The following is a 20,058-nucleotide window of genomic DNA, read 5'->3' as shown; positions in this document are numbered from 1 at the left end:
CTGAACCGAGGACTGCATTTTACTAGATTTTGAAGGTCCATATTGTTACATTATTTTGCAAAATTGCTGCCAATCGTTCTACTGCTCTTTAGGTCAGCCTTTTTGAGGAGCCAAGTGTGAGGTTAAAAAGTGTGTAAAGCCTCAAATGATAAAAAAAAAGCAGTAGGAAAGGTGCTTCAAGACATTACAGCAACATTAGATACGGAAGAGGTAGAAAGGGGGATCGACGGACATTCAGCTTGTGTAACACAATAAATGCAGCCACCAAGCTACCCAGCCAACCGAAAACATGCGAGGAACAAGAAATAGACCCGATTGCTCACTGACAGAATTTTAGAAGTTAATAGTTTTAGCCTGCATTTCGATGACGCTCTGCGAAAGTTCATAAGAAGCCGAAGTGCCCCTTTCAGATTGTGCAAATACTCAATACTTTCCATCCTCATCCATCAAACAATACACACGAAATCCAAAATGGTCTCAACCAAACTTCTCTCAGTCGCAATTCTCTCGTGCGTGGCTCCTGCTTTTGCAGCCAAGAACGTAAGTTGAGCATTCCACCCGACATATCCTCAATTCCCCCAAAGATAAAGCTAAATAATCATTTCATCAAGGCTACCATCTATTCGCAAGAGCCATGCACAGGTGAAACCGCTGAGATTGAGCCTAACAATAAGTGCACCATTGTGCCAGAGAACCTGTATGTGAAAAAGAAAAGCAAAATTTGAAATTCTCGAGACGCGAAAACTAATCATTTACGAACAAACAGGAAGGGCAAGGTAACCGGCGTCAAGGTCCCAGAAGATATCGTTTGTAACTTCTATAAGTAAGTATTTTCGTCCTAAGCTTCCACATCAACTCTTCAAGTTGAGATTGAATCCATGTATACTTACAATTCGAAAAAGGGACGACAAATGTGATCAGCCCATTCTGTACTCAGTCGAAGAGCCCGGTATCTGCACATTCAGCGAGTGGGACACTGACGACCAGAAAGTTGCCAACGAGTCGGTTAGCATTTTGTGCTTTAACAGCAATGAAGAGGAGGCTTAGGCCGGTTTTAATTTCGCTCAATCGACCATAAAAGCGAACTTCTGGTTAAGTGTGGTCGTTCTATGGCATTGACCCATTTACTCTTTATATGCGAATATGGCATGAAATAAAACGATTTCTGATTATATTCATTAAATGGTGACTGAAGTGTCGTAAAGAATCAAATCAAAAGTCATTCTCCTTTGATAAACTCCGCGTTCAATATAATTCGTGAGAAATCGACTACGAAACTAGTACCAAGCGAATATTGAAGCATGAATTGAGCTCAAATCTCCCTAAGATGCAAAGATCCAATCGAAATCATCATTCAATCCTGGATCCCGCTTACTTTTTCCAGAGGCATCTCCTTGTTGGTGTTTCCAGCCCCAAGGATACCGCTTAGGCTGAGGGACATCGCCTATCAAGGTTGTTAGTATGTCTCATCGCTTTATTCAGTACAGGCCAAGGACTGGGATGTCAGGAATTCGAAGAGATACATACTAGTTGCAGTTCCGGCAAAAGCTTCGTTGACATGAGATTCCGACTGTACAGATCCAGTTCTCTGCTTGGTTGGCTCTTCGGGAGACTTCGCTGCGTTAGGAGACGATGGTGCGCCAGTAGAGTCTGCTGAGCCTTGACGCTGGCGATTGAACGCGTCAGACGCTCTGCGGAAGAAATCAGACATGTTGATATAGTGGTCTAGATATCGTAGTAATAGTTGGTAATGGTAGTTACTAGCACCAGCATAATGAATGGGGAAGCTAAAGTGCTGGTGGCGAAGCCATTTTATACTTCGAGTAGGTGACATCATACAACTATTCTCGTCTTTGGAGTAAAACAAATGCACTCGTGACCATTTCAAAAATTACTAGATGTAGTTAGAAAGTAGCTAAGGTTTAGGCTCGCTACCACCCAGTGGACTGTTGATTGAGCGGTCTAAATACACAACGGTCCATGCATAGAATGATGTGTGCTGCCCGTTGGGCAAGGCATACAGGCCATAAGGCATCACATACTAGCAATCCAAAGTTGTTTAGTGAATGCTGTTTCTCCACGACATCCAACCAATAATACTAATAGTAAATTGTGCTTTGATGCCCCTGAAATATTTCCCAGTAATAAAACACCCCATCTATCCGAAAGTGCGGTGATAAGCACGGGACCTGCTGTATACTCTGGGGTCCTCTATCACAACGGTGACATTCATATGAGCATATGCAACTCATCAGTATGCTATTTACTACGGAGGCCTTAGACCCTTCAAAGGATAAATGTAGAAATCCAGCTATCTCGGAAGACTATACTGCGATGTACATACTGTAGTACGATTCGGAGAATGTTATCCGCGGGGAGACGAAAATCTTCGATTGTGACGTGCGGATCCACTTTTTCTGGGGCCATTTTTATACGCCGCAATGACATGTCTTATTTATCAGTTTTGATTTCCCAATTTGTTTCTTTTCTTCTCCTTTCTTAATCAGAGTGCTTATCTTCATTGAGATATTTATTGTTTGTTCACTGTCTGCTCACGATGGCACCAACAGCTGTGAGCGATGGAGTGAAAGGCCCCACCCAAGCGATCTATGAAATGGGGTCGACAGCCACATCTACCATGTCGCTATCAACGATGGCAGAAAGCACTCGAAGAAATTCCGATGAGTTGGGAGCCATGCCAGATTCACAGGATGTGACTGATCTTCACAGAATTCCCACGACTCGGACTCGTAGGGGCTCGCACATGGGAGAAGCTCTTGAGAATCTCGCCAGCACTTTAAGTCATCCTCATGAAGGTCGCTCAGAACTAGAGGCTGTACCTTCACGACGAAGCGAGCGCAGTACCCGCCGTTCATTCCGAAAATCTTCGCCAGTACGAATGCCCGATCTCACGGAAGAAGCTGGCTTCCCTGGTGAACCTCAATTTCAAGGAGTGCCGCCTGAAATTGGAAGTTTCACAGCCGAAGTCATTTTTGTCTTTGTATGCTCTGCTGGCCTGCTGCTATTCTCCTTCTTGCTCGGTGATATCACAGTGAACCAAGAGGAATTCAAACGGACTCTCGGTATCAGCAATAGTGAGCTCCCATGGATATTAGGGGCATATACCACACCACTCTCTCTTTCAGTCGTGATATCAGGCTCGTTAAGTGATTTGGCTCCACCGAAGATGATTATGGTCGGTGCTTTTGCATGGCTTCTTGTCTGGAACATTGTCGGAGTATTTTCCACTGAGAAGGCAATTCTGTTCTACATCATTCGAGCAATGCAAGGACTGGCGATTGGAGTCTTGGTCTCTGGCTCTATGAGTATCCTTGGTCGCGTCTACAAGCCTGGCCGTCGCAAGAATCAAGTCTTTTCCGCGATGTCAGCCACCGCACCCTTTGGTTTCTGGCTCGGTGGTATCCAGGGCGGGGCCTTGAAGGCTCATCTTGAATGGATCTTTGGTTCAAATGCCATCTTGTCGGCCGTATGTCTTGTCGCAGCATATATGACGATTCCTCCACTTCGCCCAGTCGCTGATACGGTCGGTACTGATGCACCAACAATCCGAGATTTCGATTTCATTGGTGCTGGCTTTGCAGTCAGTGGCTGTATCTGTCTTCTTTTTGGTCTTACACAGGGATCCGTTGTCCAGTGGAGCCCGTACACCTATAGTCTCGTCGTGGTAGGAATCTTGTTATTAGTTGCCTTCTTCGTGGTGGAACGTTGGGTCCCCCGTCCTCTCATCCCTAATCGACTTTGGAACACCAAGGGATTTACACCGCTTATGATAGCATACTTTCTAGGATATGGAGCTTTCTCAGGCGCATGGCAATTTTATGCTGTCCAGTTCTGGTTACGCATTCAGAACCATGAGCCTCTTACAGTGGCCCTTTACCTTCTTCCCAATGCGATTGTCGGAGTCCTTGCAACGTGGGTAGTCAGTAAGACTCTTCATGTTGTGCCGGGCCATTTCATCTACCTTACAGCAATGTTTGCCTTTGCCTTGGGGCCGGTTTTCTTCCTCCCACAGACATCTGGAACGACCTACTGGGCCTTATCATTCCCAGGAATTGCGCTGGTCACTTTTGGCCCTGATCTTTCATTCGCCGCTGCTTCCATCTATATCACCAGCAATGTTCGGCGTTCGTATCAGGGGAGTGCTGGTAGTCTCTTGGTCACTATGCAGAACTTAAGTTCGGCCGTTATGACCGCAGTTGCTGATGCCATCGGTACGAGAGTGGATAGAGGGCCATCTGGCGATATTGGGTTGGAGGGATTGAGAGCAATTTGGTGGTTCGCGCTTGCATGTGAAGTTGTTGCTGGGTGCATCACTTTGTTTTGGGTCCGAATTCCGAAAGAGGAAGAGAAGGAGCATGTTACTTGATTTCATACTTCGAGGTAATATGAAAAGGTTGTATTCAGAAGACGGGCTTCGCTTTTCAAGATATAGTGATGATAAGAATCATGAGAGTTGCGAGGGATAATTTATATACAATTCACTGATAAGATGTTGAATGTCAAAGAATAAAAGTACATCGGTATAGAGCAAATAAACTGCTATGATACAACTGCAGTGCTTCATTTCGGAGTGTATTTGTCGAGGGGGTTCGCGCGCCTGAAGTTATTTCCGTACCCCTTTTTCTCAACTGAACCCGATGTGTTTTTGCACAAATAGGTAAATCAAGTTCTTGACATATTTGCTTACATCGACGTTCGGGAGATTCACCAATCCAGGATCTCACATTATCAAGGCCATGGATGGGAAGTTTGGGTGGACGACCGGATTTGTCTTTTTGCGGTGTTGAATTGACATCATCTCGGCATGCGTAACGTACCTGGCTCCTTGAGAAACCATTACGCTTTGCAATTGTTTTCATAGAGTCACCGCAAGCATGCTGGGAGCGTACGATAAGTCGTTGATCACGTGTAAGTTTAGCCATATTGGGTTGGTTCCAAGGTTCAAGTGTGGATGAGACGAGAAGAGAAAGAAATAATCACATGGTTGATGGATGGAATAGGTAGGCGGTGAATGCTAGATCACAATAGTTGACACCTCAGGTCTTAAGGCATCTTTTCGGGTATCAATATTGGCTTCCTCCTTTCTGCATTTCACCGTTCATCTCAGCTCCGTCAATCAACGGCGGAGTCACAATAAAGCAAATCGGATATCGCCATCTCGAGACTTTTTTGCTTTTCTCCTGGCATAATGCGGCTTCTATCATGGGCCACAACTGGGGGCGGGAGAAGGGGGACATTGACATGAGGCAAGGGACTGATGGGAATGATGGGAATGATATCACCCTTGATGCCCATGATCTACATGGACAGGCATCCCTTCCTTTTTTTTTTGTTGAAATAATCGACAGTCGCTATCCTAGCAGTCGACTCAAGGTTCTCTGTCTAAATTCCCCACAACAATGAGTATCAAAGGAAACTCCGAGATGGGCGATGAGAAGGCAGAGCGGCAGGGCAGGGATAATATCGAGGGACATGCCCGAGGGGAAAAGACTGGCAACTCCAGCTATCCTAGTGTAAGTTAGGCTATTTATGCCACATAATTGGTACACTAACACAGCTTCATATATCAGCTTACCAATTGGAAGTTTGTGATGGTCATCATTGGATTGGGAATGGCGTTCGTCGGTTCTCAAGTTCAACCTCTTCTATTCGCAGCCATCACTCCCCTTGTATCTGCCAGCTTCAATGCAACGGGTCTTCTTATCTGGTTTTTTACTACCGGGATAGTCTCAGGTGGTGTGATTGCACCAGTCTCTGGAACACTTGCCGACCTTTTTGGTCGGAAACAAATTACTCTTGCTGCCGTTGCATGCTCAATGATAGGAATGATCGTTTGTGCAACAACTCCCAAAGCAGCCGGCTATATTGCTGGCCAAGCTCTTACTGGAATGGGAACTGCAGTACAAGAGCTGATGGCAATCACAGCTATCACTGAAATTGTACCGATTAAACATAGAGGATACTATACCTCCATGGTAGTGGCGGCATTTCTGCCCTTTGCTCCAGCCACACTCTATGGCCAATTGATTGCAAAGGCCAACTGGCGATACTGCGCTTGTATGATTGCAGTTTGGAATTTTCTGACTTTCGCAATAATTCTCTTATTTTATAGCCCGCCGCCTCGACCAAACTCAGCAAACTTGGCTTTGGTTCAGAAACTAAAACAGGTCGACTCTGTGGGCTTATTCCTCATGAGCAGTGGAACAGTTCTCTTCCTCGTCGGCTTTAACTGGGGTGGCCAAGCTTATCCATGGCACTCCACCCGGGTCATCGCTTTTCTTACAGTCGGGCTTGCCCTCGGTGTGCTCTTTTTCCTCTATGAGATCTTTCTAGCTCCTCATCCAATGTTTCCTCGCCGGCTGTTAAAGCATCCGAGGACATTTGTGAGCTTGATGCTGGTAATTCTCTTTTCCGGTATTAACTTCATTTCAATTCTGGTGTTCTGGGTACTGGAAGCTGTAGCTATCTACGACTCTAACAGGACAGAACTTGGCATCAGAACATTACCGTTTGGCTTCTGTATCTGGGGTGGAGGCATCATTTCCGCAATCATGGTCTCTCTTTTTAAAGGCCATGTACGATGGGTCATGACTTTCTTTTGCATAATGCAAGCGACAGGTAAGAATACCCGCTGGGGCGAAGGTTCGAAAGTGACTTGTAATGTTCTAACGGTACAATTTATAGCCATTTCCTGCATGGTTGCAGTGGATGACCACAATATCAAAACAGTTTGGGCTGCATTGATCTTCTCTTTAGTTGCCGTTGGCGGTGTTCTAATCCCCAACCAACTCATCATGACAGTGATCTGTCCAGATGATCTCATCGCTACTGGTACTTGTCTCACCGTTTGCCTTCGCAATATAGGTCAAGTGATCGGAACCAGTGTATTCTATACACAATTCGTATCTATTCTCACTCGCGAGACTTACAAATACGTTGTTCCTGCTGCAATGGAAGCTGGAATAACCGATACTCGTTTACTGCAGAGTATGATGCCCGCCCTTCTGTCAATGCCTTGGAAAGAATGGGTCCTTAATGTTTCCACGTTGAGTACGGCTGAGAAGTTGAAATTGCTACATGACGCTACTATCAAAGCATTTTCGCTTGCATTTGACCGTGTATGGTATATATCGATTGCTTTTGGCGTGGCAGCGGTGATTGCGAGTATGTTCATTGAGGATTTGGCGAAATTGATGGATGGGCACATTTCCATCGCCTATTTCTGATCGTAATTGCGACAGACTCGAAGGCATCCTAGAGAGATTCAAATGGATTGATTAGATGTTTCAAGCCTGTATTTGGGAGGAACACAGCGTCTAGATTTTCAAGATCTTCGTATTTACAGTAAATAGACCAGCCAAGCAACTAATTTTAGGCCATAAACCCTAGCATTCTTAATCATGGGACACATTTTTTTGGGACTACAGGAGATCCTTGAAACTTGATTGCTATGTAATCGAATACTATTCTAATGAGAAAAACTGGGATGATGAGACACATGGCACAGAATAATAATCCACCCGCACAAGACAGCTTAATGGATTAAATATGAATATAAACTTGAATTGGCATGGTATCAAGCAGGGTTAATGATTCAAAGGATCAATCCTTTACATTTTGATTCAGCTTCATCCGGAATCGACATAGGAAGAGGCTCGATCATCCTATTATGTATAATTAGTGTTAGATATCTTATGGATCTTGGGGAGGTCCATTTGTGCTGGCAGAGCTGCCAATTTATTCATCGAGCTTAGTCCAAAATGAGATTGTGAGTGCATCTGTATCCATATCGACACCTGTATAGCTATATAATTTACCGGGAAGTATACTATACTAACTAGTAGTGTATAGCTATATAAACCAGAAAACTTCGGCTAGATGAAGCTTTTCTGTTCAGCTCTCATTTCCATCGAAAATGGGGCAGATATTAATGCAACTATGTACGAAAGCTTTGATACTTCACGGGCGTTGTTCAACTTTATGAGCCTTGGAACGGTACTGCATAAGGTAGTTGAACTCGCTAAATAAGATGCAGTTCGCTTCTTGGTTAGCGAAGGAGCCAATTTCGACGTCAAAGATACCAATGGTCGTACAGCTCTGGAGTATGCGTATATGTTCAAGGGCAGGCAGTTATCCAGGCATTAGAGAAAGAAAACAGCTTTCTTCTTTCTGTGTTTCTCCTACGTACTATCGTGCATCTGCTTGACGGTCCGATCACACATTCAAAGCGTCTTCCCATTTCCTCAAGAGCAAAATAAGCGCAGGGACTGTTCTTTATTTGATGCCCATGATACAATAGCCAGAAATAACTTGATATTGCTGGCACGCCGATCATAGATCTGACAGCGAAGGTGAAAAGGATTACAGAACCCCAGCATGATTTCTCTCCTCTGCCAGTGTCTATCGCTTGATTCGTCTCTCCAGAAAGATATCTATTAAAGTTTAAAGGGACGATCTCGTCTCCGAGCCAAGGGATGATCGTCTCAATTGCACAAGTTGATTGGCTTCCCATCTTGGAAATGTAAGCAATGTACATCAAAAGTGGAGAAAAATGTAATCTCCGGACCCATTTGATGACACTCCAACCGACGTATACCTCTTCAGAGGCATCCGAAAGCTTTTGCCTTATCATTTTCGTTTCTACCTAATTTTGTTCCCCTGGTTGGAGTGAGTCGCGCATGTTTTAGTAGCCAATTTCAGATCTTGGCACCTAGGCAGGATGACAGGATCGTGTGGTCTCATTATCCACTTCATGAGTTATAAGCCTGATCATTAGCCCTGAAAAGGCGAACCATCTTCTTTTCAATCTCTTTGTTAAACCCGCTTACGGGAGTTTTGTCACAAATCTACAGTATCATGAAGTCGATGGTCCAGGGTATCATCATGTTCGGCATGACGATGTCAGCCATGGCACAGAACATGTCATACGGAGCTGATAACTTCTACCGCAGCAACAATGTCACAGTGCAGCCGATCAGCTTCACAACCCAGTACCAGACTACAGTCGCGGCAAATCTTTTCTATCTGAAAAACCAGAACAATAGCGCTGCTCCAGCTATCGTGGTCGGCCACCCCATGGGAGCCGTCAAGGAACAAAGTGCAAGTCTTTATGCCACAAAACTGGCTGAACAGGGATTCATTACGGTCTCCATTGATATCCCCTTCTGGGGCGGCAGTGAAGGCAAGCCTCGCAATGCGGTCTTGCCAGATCTCTATGCAGAGGCATTCAGTGCCGCGGTCGACTACCTCGGCATGCAAAATCTGACATCGGTTGACCGCGAGCGGATAGGAGGACTTGGTATTTGTGGAAGTGGCTCCTTCGTGATAAGCGCTGCGAAGTTAGACCCCCGTTTGAAAGCTATCGCTACAGCAAGCATGTATGATATGGGTACTCTTGCCCGCCAGGGTCTCCAAAACTCGACGAGTGTCGACCAACTTAAGGAAACAATCGCTGAAGCAGCTCAGCAGCGCTGGACTGAGATTGACGGCGGCGAGGCACAGTATACTAGTGGCACCCTAAATCATCTCACGTCAAATGCCACCGCGGTCGAACGCGAGTTCTTTGATTACTATCGTACCGAGCGCGGCGAGTTTACGCCTGTTGGATCGACTCCAGAGTTGACCACTCACCCTACGCTTTCTTCGTTCACGAAGTTCGTCAATTTCTATCCTTTCAATGGGATCGATACTATCTCGCCCCGCCCTCTATTTTTCATCTCGGGCGATCAGGCACACTCTCGCCAGTTCAGCGAGGATGCTTATTCGCGAGCCGCGGAACCGAAGGAGCTTCTTTGGGTACCTGGCGCCGGTCATGTCGACCTTTATGATCGCACCGAGCTTATTCCGTTCCAACGGCTTGCCCAGTTCTTCCGAGCAAACCTTGCATAAGGAATCCAAGCTGTGAACCAATACAATTAAGCTCGGATCCGACTTGATCTCGGAACTATTGTGGCAGCTCACCGGATCATGGAAGATTTCGGCAATCAAACCGACATTTTCCCCAATTGCTATAATTTGTTATCTATCGATAGACTTAGTTCACCTAGACAAAATACCTCCGTGTACATTCGTCAAATGGAATGATTTATCCCCACTGCCCAATGTTTTGTTCATCTCGTTAATATGTATGCGCATCGCTTAATACAACCCGCTTTGACTTGGGCCGAAGAGACTCTTGTAAAAATCAACAATGCACCAGGCTCACGGACTTTATTTCAATAGCTTAATCGGGATAAATTCTCTTATGAACGACAAATGTTGAACATAATGATATGTATCACGGCTTACTGTTCGGAGGTTCCTTTCTATTATACCTTCAGAAGCCATTAAAGAAAAGCCTTGCATGGAAGAAATTTCTGCTTCAGCCGTATGCCATTCGAGCAAAATGTGTGTTGCAAAACCTAGTGATGGTTGAGTCCCACGCATTTCATTCCTTTATGGACATATCTTCCTTCTACGAGATAGGCAGATATTTGCGGATCCACCCAGGAGAAGAGAGGCGAGACTGACGGATTACGCTAATGCAAGATGCTTACGCCAATCCCTGGATCGCAAGGATATCAAGTGGAATTGATTCCAATCTTGAAGATGACGACGATGTTGACAGGACCGTAAAATCCGAAAATGCGTCCTTTTGACAGATCCGTAGCTCGGCCACGGAAGATCAGAGCCCGGAAAGGCAATCCACCGAAGGGTGAAGTTTCTTGCGAGATGATTTGAATCTTCAGGTGCTCACGGAACCACTTGGCAATAATTACTATATAAAGGGATATAGTCTGAAAAGGCATGGACTATTCCTCATTCCATTTTCGTGTAAAAAAGGCCATGGCGTTGTCCAATATGACCTCTTTGAATGCGACGATGCGAGCTGTTGTTTGGCAAGGCAACGCGTACAATGTTTCTGTCGTTGATCTTCCAAAGCCTTCTATCATCAACCAGACTGATGTAGTCGTCCGCATGTCCAGAGCGGCCATCTGTGGTTCTGACTTGCACATCTATCGTGGAACGAATCTTGGCGAGCAAGCCCCATTTGGACTCGGCCATGAAGGAGTTGGATATGTGTCCGAAATCGGGTCGGCTGTCGAATATCTGAATGTCGGCGATCCTGTGATTGTTCCCTTCGCAACTGCCGAGGGTCATACTCACACTGGGCTCACTACGCATATGTATGGGGGCTACGGCAATGGAGGTGACCTTGGAGGTACTCAAGGTAAGAGCCTAAGAGATGTGCATGCTTTTTGATGCCTTATACTTATCGCCACAGCGGAATTTCTCCGAGTGCCATTCGGAGACAATGGCTTGATCCCTATCCCATCCCTTCAAATCACAAACTCCACCACGAACGATACCGACTCTTTGCTTAACGATTATGTTATGCTATCCGATATATTTGCCACCGGATGGGCTTCTCTAGACTATGCTGGATTCCAAGCAGGGGATAGCGTGGCAGTATTTGGTGCCGGCCCTGTTGGGTTGATGGCCGCATATTCAGCTACCCTGCGAGGTGCATCGCGCGTTTACAGTGTAGACTATGTCCCAGACCGACTACGGCTCGCTGAATCTATTGGTTCAGTTCCGATCAATTTTAGAGATGCAGATCCCGTGGAGCAGATTCTAGATCTTGAACCGAATGGTGTTACCCGCAGTATAGATGCCGTTGGTTACGAGCAGGTCAACAGAAATCTCACAGTGCAATCAGATGTGATTATTCGCAATATGCTGGCAGTTACATCGACAGGAGGTGGTCTGGGAACTGTCGGTGTTTACAACCGCGAGGGCAACAATACCAGAACAGCCCCTCGGGCCAACACCGTGGACACTCATTTCAACCTTTCATTGGCCGACTTCTTTTTTGGCGAATTTAAATGGGAGGCTGGTCCATCAAGTCCAATCGAGCTTGCCCCTAAACTCGTCAATTTGGTTGCATCAGGCCAGGCCAGACCTGGATTTATTGTTGGCGACGTTATCAATATTGAGGATGCACCTGATGCGTATGCCAGATTCGAAAGGCACGATGTCACCAAGGTTGTGATCGACTTCGAGATTTAGGCCAACTCGAAAATGAAAGTCTGGTTGAGGTGATTTGAGGATTCATGTCTCATTGTTTTAGATTTCTCTTGGACCACTTCGTTCGGCCATAAAGACGAAAGTGCTACCAAAAGAAGACAGCCGGCAAGATGGCCTTCATAATGAGCCAATGAAACCAGGGAAATTGGCTTACATGGGTCTACCCCACCACATTCAATTGCGAGGGGAAATATAATTTTCACAGTACGGAGCGTACCATCTCATCTAACCAATTAGAATTTCTGAACCGGTAGTCAATGACATTTAGAGCGACGATCGTGGTTTTCCGTGTGTTGTACTCCACTCATCTCGGCGATTTTAAGGGGAATGTAAGCCAGTTGCATGAGGGATATCCATGTTGATTACTTCTTGCCCCAGATATAAAGATGGAGAAGTGCATGATCTGGCCTTTAAGTGAAACAGCAACCCATGGAACTTTTTAAAGAGTCTCTCTATATAGTTTGACTTCTCTGAGCCAAGAAGCAATTTTCTTCCACATGGCTAGCCTGAGGTATACTTCTCCCGTCAACTGCGATGTTGATGTGAAACTCAGCAGCATAGAAGGCAAGACGGCCATTGTCACTGGCGGTAGGCATTTCATGCGGGTATTTGAGTTCTAAGGTTAGAACTTAACTATTATAGGTGCAAATGGACTAGGAGAGGCATATGTACGGGCCCTTCTCCAAGCAGGGTAACGCTGACGAAAATGGCTCTAGATATTTGACATCCAACACTAACATTCTCTCCAGGGCAACGGTGGTTATTGCCGATCTGGACAACGATGGAGGATTGAAACTCGAAAAAGAGTTCACAAGGCATGAATAAATTTTCAAAAGAACCAATTTCGTTTCGACTCGCTAACCTTCTCTAAGAGCGAAATTTGTGAACTGCGATACCTCGAACTGGGACGACCAAGATCGTCTATTCCAAGAAGCAGTATCTTTCTCTCCGACTGAAAAAATTCACTACGTGGTGGCAAATGCTGGTATTCATCGCAAGGATGAAGTGTTTGCCTACGCCGGAGACGGAAATGGGCCAAAAAAGCCGGACCTCAGCACTATCAATGTCAATCTTGTTGGGACACTGTATACCGCGAAACTTGCATCGCATTATTTTATCAAGCAGAATGGACAGCAGCCCTCCCCTTCCCAGGAAGATACTTGTTTGATCATGATTGGATCTGGAGCCGCTTTCTTGGACTGTCCCCGCGCACCTCAATATTGCGCCACGAAGTGGGCCATGCGAGGCATCATGCATTCGTTGCGGAGGACAGCTTTCTACTACGGAAGTCGTGTGAATGTCATCTCCCCCTGGTAATATCCATTTATCTCATACATTCCGATTTAATGCTGATAAATCCAGGTATGTCAAAACGAATATTCTCTCTGAAGAAACTTTCGCGCACGTCGAGAGTGTCGGGGTCCAAGTTGCGGAAGCTTCTGATGCAGGCCAGTGCCTGCTGAGGATTCTCGGTGATAGCGCTGTTAATGGCCGGTCGATTTTTGTTTCCGGCAGAAAGTGGTCTTCGAGGGGCTTTTTGGATCTGGATATTGATGATTACCCTAAAGGCTCTTTAATTGAGAGCATCCAGGAGGATCAAATCAAACCGGCACCTGTTGAGCTGGGCCTTTTTATCTGATTCTGGCTTTTGTGGAAGTTATGTTTAAATTTTTATGATTGGGTATTGTTTCGAATAAGTCGCTTTTTCCAACGCCAAAAAATGTAGACACAAGCAAATTGCAGAGCAATGCAGACTTCGTAGTGATGGCGATATACTCATCCCACCTCCAAGTCCGAAAGGATATCCTTCCAGGGTAATGGGCGCTCCCCACGAGATCTCCTCCAATTATTTGTAGAGGCCAGGAGTTCCGGCGAGTCAGGGAGCAACCATTTCCACTTTCGTGCAAAATTCTCTGTGACCTCCCAATTTTGAGCATCCCACGAGTTCCCCCATACAAGTAATGTTGCAGCAGTATTTCTTGTATCCCAAAATGCCATAAGATCATGGCACAGATCATCATCATCGAACGTATCTTCAGCAAGAATCATACGATCACGCATGCGTGGAAAAGGGAAAAAATCCAGCCAAGGATGATGGGGAATATGCAGCTGAATGAATGTTGGTTTTAAACAAGATGGAATTGATTCAACCGAGAAGCTAGGCTGCGCGATATTGAATATTGATATCGCATCATCGCTATTCATCCATGCGGGGGTCATTCCGATGGCAGCGATGTTCTCATTGATAGCACGATGCACATTGAGTCGACTCAGGCTGATAAGGTGGTCTTTATTCGGTGCACCTGACATGAAACTTTCGTACGCTTTCATCTCAAACCATTTACGGAATTCCAGAGCAAACCAAGGTGCTTTGGCGCATTCAAAATCTTCTGGTTTCTCATGCTTGAAGGAAAGTAGAAGTTCCACTATAGATGCAGATGACATAGTGGATCGGCCGGAAATCGTTTCAGCCTTTGGCGCCGGTCTATTATCTTCATGTTGTTTTCTCAGACCTAGTACAATGTCAGCTGCTAGGACATTAGAAGGAGGCAATAAAAGTGTATAATCATACGGTAGCGTCGCTGATTGAGGCGGTTCTGTAACTTTCTTCGTTCCTTTCGACTGATTACTCCAGTCCAATCGTCCTTAGCGTCGCGAACCCCAGCTTGCTGGGGCATCTTGTCCAGTGGAATGATCTGCGCTTCTGGCGAAGGGTCTGGCATTGTGTAGAGGGCAATTCATGCGATATGATGACCAGCTAAAAGTGTTGCTGACGGTTAATAAAGCCCGTGTGGAGCCAAGAATGCACTTTGCTGACTATCTCCAACTATGTGACTCCGCAAGAAGATTTTGGATGCCTGGTTGGAAGATGCTTGGCGTGGCGTCTTCCTTGAGGAAAGCCATGTGGATCCCGGGCTCATCAGACTCAGCAATTTGACTTAATTGGTTGAAATCAACTGCATTGTCTGGTTCGATATGTGGGTCCCTGTAAGCAAATGTCTCCAGATTGATTGGGCTGATTCCGCGGCTTGCGAACATAGTTAAGATAACTCGGAGAGAGCAAAGAATTCGAAATGGATATAAGAATAGGTTGAAATTATCGAAGATGAAGTTGGTGAGATACTTTCCTACACTATAGCGAATCGTTCATTTAAGCTCAATGCAGCTAGGTTAGGGTCCCTTGACTAGTATGGGAGTTAGCCGGATGGAACTGTCATATAGAGAGAAAGAAAGTCTGGATTATTTTCTCTGTGGCAGTCAATTGATGTGTACATCATATGTACTCGGTTTGCTATAACATTGCTATTTTATGCTAGCTCTATCGTATTGCGCGAAATGTGTACAGAGGTGTAACATGAGTTGAGGCACCCTTCTGACAGCTTTTATCTACTGTTAATTCCAATCTATATACTTCTCTGTTTATAGTTCCATTCTCAAGATTCTTATGTCGCAGAAAAAAAGGTAGAAAGAATGGTACTTAAGGTAGTTTCAAACTAATGTTCTGGCACTGTAGAAGTTAGGGGGTTATGGGACCACGTGATAATATCTAGACACCTTTTCGAGCTCATTGGTTCTCTCTTTCTCCAATAATTCGGCTCCATTTTAGTAGCATCTTGTCTTACCCGCTATATGTTATTATCCTAGCTATGGACGAGTCAAATTATCCATATGACACCAGCGTCGTTCGCTGATTGCTCAAAAAGAAGCGGAAGACCCGGACCATCCGCTCATGTTTCCCTTGTCGGCATCGAAAGGTTCGTTGCAGTGGCGAGGTACCTTGCACCAGTTGTATCCAGCGAAATCATGTCGATCTATGTCGTATGCCTACATCAACATCGACCTCTTCCGATCAAGATGAGCAGCATGCAGAGCTTGCTGTTCCTCCAGCCTCAATCCCAATAGACTCAACCACCACCATATCCGACATGAAAGAGTCTTCTTTATCGATGATTGCACGGCTCGAAAGCATTGAAAAGCAAATTGGCGCCTTTAAAAGTGATCTAATTTGTCTACAAGGCGCCGGCCAGCATGATATATTACGAGTTGATACGACTACGTCCCTCCCGGTGGTTGCCGATAACCCCGTTGTTTATGCAGAGACGCGCCACAAGTCGCCTGGTCGGCGATTCGTGGAGGATGCCACTGGCGCAACCATTTATCTCGGAAGCCACTCAGACTTTCCCTTGGCTTTAGGATGCCGTGAGCCACAACCAGCCTGGGATGACCTTTTTTCCGAGACAATGATGGATCGGTTCAGTCCTCGCGCGTATCCATTCACCAATCTCTGGGGTCCAGAGGCCACCACTCAAGACGTATGCAAATCTTTACATGGTGATGCAGATATTCTTCTGTAAGTTTAATCTCAAGCCTCGCATTAATTTATGCACGGCAACTAACGATGCTAGGTATTGGCAATCATTTCAGACATACGTGCATCCGTTCTACCCGGTGCTTGTCGCCGTGGATGGATTTGGCCAGGAACTCATGCATTTTCTTCACTATAGACAATTGCGAAACCAGGAGGAAAATCTTGATAGAATTTCGCAAGAGCAATTATCAGAGCCAAGCTCATCCTGGATAGCTCTACTCTTTGTGGTCATAGCCTGCGGCGTGCAATTTGCAGATGGGGAATCTCAAAGAGCTCGAAACGGTAGCCGATATCCTCTCAACGCCGGGCGAAATTGGACTCAAAATCAACGGCTAAGCCGTACAGAGTCCCCAGGGTCCCAATGGTCTCCCTTTCGTTGGCAGCTTCTATGAAATCTTCCCCGACCACCTGGGCAATCATTATCCACTTTTCCGCAAATATGGGCTGGTTATCAAGACCACAAATATGGGAAAAACGACTTATCTGACCAATGATCCCGAAAGTGCGAGTGTGTCAATGATGGAGTCCATTTACTTCACCCAGAAAATCAATGCCAATCACCCTCTTTATGGTGTTAAAGACAACGCAGCGATATTCATTGGTGACACCGAGACGGAGAATTGGCGGCTGGCGCATAAATTTCTCCCTCATGCCATGGGCCCCAAAGCAGTGCGACATTACACACCCTTGATGCAGCAATGCGTGCGCGAATCCTTCCCTATCTTTGATGCTCTCGATGAGCGAGGGAGCTCATGGAACGTGTATCAGTACATGCTGAAGCTGGCGTCTCAGACGGTGGGCAAATTTTCTCTCAACGCAGACTTCCAGCACTTCACGCAAGTCGATGAACCTCTTCATCCGGTCGTTACGGGGATTGTCGAGCTGTTGTCCTTGAACAAAAAGGTGACCGCGCGTGGGGACTGGTATAAGAATTTACCATTCGGTGACCCTGCTCGTCTCCGGCAAGTGAGACACAGCGCCTATACACTGCTGCAGGAATACATCGACAAGGCGGCTGCTTCGGGGTTGAATGACATGCCCCTGAACGATGCAGCTCTCAAGGCCTCATGTGTGGTCGACTATCTCATTAATGGGGTTGATGAAGGAGGAGAGCATTTTCCACCTCCGCTCATTCTGCCTCACATGGTCATCGTCACAGGTGCAGGTTTTACCACCACCTCTGCACTACTGTCGTGGTTGATATATTGTCTAGTGAACTACGCTGGAACCCAAGATCGTCTCCTACAGGAGCTCGTCGATCATGGTATCTCTTCGGATACCGAATGGACCCCAGATCTTGCGCACAGCCTTCCTTATCTAAACAACTTTGTCAAAAAGACGCAGCGTCTGCATAATGCCTCATTTCAACCTGGCCGTACCACAAAAACCGAAGTCGTGCTTCCTGGTGGTTACCGCTTACCCCCAGCCAGTGTTATCATCCCAGCTCTGTACGCCATCCATACCAACACAGACGTTTGGCGTGACCCATTCCGTTTCGATCCAGGTCGCTGGGATACAGAAGAGGTGAAGAAGAATCACCGTTGTGCCTACATTCCTTTTGTCACTGGCCCGCGTGGGTGCATCGGCTTCAATTTTGCGCTTCTCGAGGTTAAGATTCTGCTTTCTGAGCTGGTGTATTGATACGAGTTCTTTCGCGAGGGCATGGAGGCCATTGATTATGATCCTGAATTTCAATTGATTCGACCATTGAACTTCTACGTGGCTACTAAGAGACGAACAACTTGGCCCAGTCCCTCGAAAGCTGTTTGAGTTTGGGCTCTTGCCTCTGGCAAGTTTGATACTAGACTTCATCAGAGTTTATGGTGGCTCAAAACCAGCATTTTTCAAGTTTGACTATGGATAGACTAGGTTGTTCCTAAGATAGGTTTGCCCTATTCCTCCAATTTTGGTACGTTGGAAATTATAGACGAGAATACCAAGACTGTTGTATGTTGAGGCAACCTTTTCACAGACATCATATTCTTAATAGAAGTTATAGTGAGAGTTTACGGAACCAATAAATAGGAAACTATTTAATCATGTTCCATGATTACGGTGGTGGGTTGATATCAAATCCGATAATGCTAGTATAAACTGCACACAACCGAAGTACTATTCGTATTCCTATCCTGTAGATAGCTAAATCCACTCAAATGAATCCCCGAGATACTTCTGTGCTCGAACATCACCAGATCTCGCATGACCCTCGAAGTTTTCTGCACGAGCAGCTCGACCACAAAGTCGACCAAGCTTACCACTCTCTTTTGGATCAGTGACTTCTTGATATGTCACGGTGCGAAGGAATTTTCCAACCCACACTGCGGAAATTAGTCTGGTTTTGCATCGCGATTCAAGTAATTGGGTTTTTGGATACTTACATCCACCAGTATATCGGGCTGCTCCGCGAGTTGGAAGGACGTGGTTTGTTCCGATACATTTGTCGCCGTATGAGACACACGTCTTTTTCGCCGAGGAATAAAGCACCGTAGTTGGACATTTTTGTAAGTGCTTCCCGTGGATTCTGGGTTAGGATTTGGACGTGCTCGTAAGCGTATTCGTCTGCTAACTTGTATGCTTCGTCGAGGTCTTTTACGACGTTCACTTCACCCAGTCGAGCCCAGGATACACCTGCAATATCTGCTGTTGGCAGAATCTTGAGAAGACGCTCTACTTCTTTGATGGTTTTCTCGCCGACTGTTTTGGAATTGGTTATTAGGACGGCTGGGGAGTCTGGGCCGTGCTCGGCTTGGGAGAGGAGATCTGTGGCCACCGTGAATGGGTCTGCGTGCTCGTCTGCGACAATAAGAATTTCTGTTGGCCCGGCTGGAAGGTCGATGCCGATTTCTTCGCCGAAGAGTTGACGCTTGGTCTCAGCGACAAAGGCGTTTCCAGGGCCGGCGATGAAATTCACTTTTTTCATTGTTGGTGTTCCGATTGCCATGGCTGCAACTGCTTGTACACCTCCAAGAATGTAAATCTCGTCTGCGCCGGCGAGGTGCATCGCCGCGACAGTGTTAACAGGGATCTTTCCGGCGATAGGAGGTGTACAGGCTGTGACATGGGGACATCCAGCAACCTTCGCAGTCAAAATTGTCATATGGGCAGAGGCGAGTAGGGGATAGCGACCACCTGGGATATAGCTGTCTGGATTAGCAATGCTGTACTATTCTTTTATTGACTCGACTTGCTATACTCACGCCCCAACCGAATTTATAGGAATATTCTTATGTCCCAGATGCACCCCTGGACGAATCTCCACCTCCACGTCCTTGAGTGTCTCTTTCTGGGCTTTAGCAAAAGTCCGGACATTCTCTTGTACCTCCTTTATGTCGTCAATGATTTGTTTCGGGACGCTGGCGATGATCTGTTGGATTTCCTCTGGTGATAGCTTAAAGCTAGCTGGGCTCCATTTATCAAACTTCTCTGAATATTTCCTCACAGCTGCATCTCCATTGGCTCGAATGTCATCGATAACACCCCGCACAATTGCGGGGGTATCAATTGTGGACGCTGGTCCTGCATTGGAAGGATTGGACTCTTTTAGCTTGATGACCATGTTGTCGAGGATTGAAAAGATTGATAAAATACCATTCAGTGCTTTG

General features: G+C 46.0%; 12 protein-coding genes across 12 annotated transcripts; 8 read left to right on the top strand and 4 right to left on the bottom strand.

Annotated features, from left to right (window-relative positions):
• Positions 1 to 471: 471 nt before the first annotated feature.
• Positions 472 to 1,047, top strand: N7469_009522 (uncharacterized protein; the record flags this gene model as incomplete). Its single annotated transcript, XM_056648427.1, has 4 exons — positions 472 to 540; positions 612 to 697; positions 767 to 823; positions 903 to 1,047. The coding sequence occupies 4 exons, from the start codon at positions 472 to 474 to the stop codon at positions 1,045 to 1,047; spliced, it is 357 nt and encodes a 118-aa protein (XP_056495558.1).
• Positions 1,048 to 1,322: 275 nt separating this feature from the next.
• N7469_009521 (uncharacterized protein) lies at positions 1,323 to 1,711 on the bottom strand (the record flags this gene model as incomplete). Its single annotated transcript, XM_056648426.1, has 2 exons — positions 1,323 to 1,444; positions 1,528 to 1,711. The coding sequence occupies 2 exons, from the start codon at positions 1,709 to 1,711 to the stop codon at positions 1,323 to 1,325; spliced, it is 306 nt and encodes a 101-aa protein (XP_056495557.1).
• Positions 1,712 to 2,557: 846 nt separating this feature from the next.
• Positions 2,558 to 4,387, top strand: N7469_009520 (uncharacterized protein; the record flags this gene model as incomplete). Its single annotated transcript, XM_056648425.1, has 1 exon — positions 2,558 to 4,387. One exon carries the CDS (start codon positions 2,558 to 2,560, stop codon positions 4,385 to 4,387), a length of 1,830 nt encoding a protein of 609 aa, XP_056495556.1.
• A 194-nt stretch (positions 4,388 to 4,581) lies between these two features.
• On the bottom strand, positions 4,582 to 4,943 carry N7469_009519 (uncharacterized protein; the record flags this gene model as incomplete). The annotated part of the gene is made up of 2 exons (XM_056648424.1): positions 4,582 to 4,649; positions 4,709 to 4,943. 2 exons carry the CDS (start codon positions 4,941 to 4,943, stop codon positions 4,582 to 4,584), a joined length of 303 nt encoding a protein of 100 aa, XP_056495555.1.
• A 477-nt stretch (positions 4,944 to 5,420) lies between these two features.
• N7469_009518 (uncharacterized protein) lies at positions 5,421 to 7,247 on the top strand (the record flags this gene model as incomplete). The annotated part of the gene is made up of 3 exons (XM_056648423.1): positions 5,421 to 5,534; positions 5,592 to 6,639; positions 6,706 to 7,247. The coding sequence occupies 3 exons, from the start codon at positions 5,421 to 5,423 to the stop codon at positions 7,245 to 7,247; spliced, it is 1,704 nt and encodes a 567-aa protein (XP_056495554.1).
• A 1,630-nt stretch (positions 7,248 to 8,877) lies between these two features.
• Positions 8,878 to 9,909, top strand: N7469_009517 (alpha/beta hydrolase; the record flags this gene model as incomplete). Its single annotated transcript, XM_056648422.1, has 1 exon — positions 8,878 to 9,909. The coding sequence occupies one exon, from the start codon at positions 8,878 to 8,880 to the stop codon at positions 9,907 to 9,909; it is 1,032 nt and encodes a 343-aa protein (XP_056495553.1).
• A 936-nt stretch (positions 9,910 to 10,845) lies between these two features.
• Positions 10,846 to 12,069, top strand: N7469_009516 (glutathione-independent formaldehyde dehydrogenase; the record flags this gene model as incomplete). The annotated part of the gene is made up of 2 exons (XM_056648421.1): positions 10,846 to 11,230; positions 11,285 to 12,069. 2 exons carry the CDS (start codon positions 10,846 to 10,848, stop codon positions 12,067 to 12,069), a joined length of 1,170 nt encoding a protein of 389 aa, XP_056495552.1.
• Positions 12,070 to 12,584: 515 nt separating this feature from the next.
• Positions 12,585 to 13,726, top strand: N7469_009515 (putative short chain dehydrogenase/reductase; the record flags this gene model as incomplete). Its single annotated transcript, XM_056648420.1, has 5 exons — positions 12,585 to 12,675; positions 12,730 to 12,778; positions 12,837 to 12,893; positions 12,960 to 13,400; positions 13,450 to 13,726. 5 exons carry the CDS (start codon positions 12,585 to 12,587, stop codon positions 13,724 to 13,726), a joined length of 915 nt encoding a protein of 304 aa, XP_056495551.1.
• A 137-nt stretch (positions 13,727 to 13,863) lies between these two features.
• Positions 13,864 to 14,810, bottom strand: N7469_009514 (bZIP transcription factor; the record flags this gene model as incomplete). Its single annotated transcript, XM_056648419.1, has 2 exons — positions 13,864 to 14,600; positions 14,660 to 14,810. 2 exons carry the CDS (start codon positions 14,808 to 14,810, stop codon positions 13,864 to 13,866), a joined length of 888 nt encoding a protein of 295 aa, XP_056495550.1.
• Positions 14,811 to 16,013: 1,203 nt separating this feature from the next.
• Positions 16,014 to 16,848, top strand: N7469_009513 (uncharacterized protein; the record flags this gene model as incomplete). Its single annotated transcript, XM_056648418.1, has 2 exons — positions 16,014 to 16,400; positions 16,513 to 16,848. The coding sequence occupies 2 exons, from the start codon at positions 16,014 to 16,016 to the stop codon at positions 16,846 to 16,848; spliced, it is 723 nt and encodes a 240-aa protein (XP_056495549.1).
• A 73-nt stretch (positions 16,849 to 16,921) lies between these two features.
• Positions 16,922 to 18,097, top strand: N7469_009512 (cytochrome P450; the record flags this gene model as incomplete). Its single annotated transcript, XM_056648417.1, has 1 exon — positions 16,922 to 18,097. One exon carries the CDS (start codon positions 16,922 to 16,924, stop codon positions 18,095 to 18,097), a length of 1,176 nt encoding a protein of 391 aa, XP_056495548.1.
• A 498-nt stretch (positions 18,098 to 18,595) lies between these two features.
• N7469_009511 (histidinol dehydrogenase family protein) lies at positions 18,596 to 20,012 on the bottom strand (the record flags this gene model as incomplete). Its single annotated transcript, XM_056648416.1, has 3 exons — positions 18,596 to 18,788; positions 18,835 to 19,596; positions 19,654 to 20,012. 3 exons carry the CDS (start codon positions 20,010 to 20,012, stop codon positions 18,596 to 18,598), a joined length of 1,314 nt encoding a protein of 437 aa, XP_056495547.1.
• Between the last annotated feature and the right edge of the window lie 46 nt (positions 20,013 to 20,058).

Source organism: Penicillium citrinum, assembly GCF_028827155.1.
Source record: "Penicillium citrinum strain IBT 23319 chromosome Unknown utg000009l:1.0-4274883.0:1.0-4276374.0, whole genome shotgun sequence".
Lineage (NCBI taxonomy): Eukaryota > Fungi > Ascomycota > Eurotiomycetes > Eurotiales > Aspergillaceae > Penicillium > Penicillium citrinum.
The sequence above is the reverse complement of the archived record's forward strand: the minus strand, read 5'-3'. Positions and strand labels throughout refer to the sequence as shown.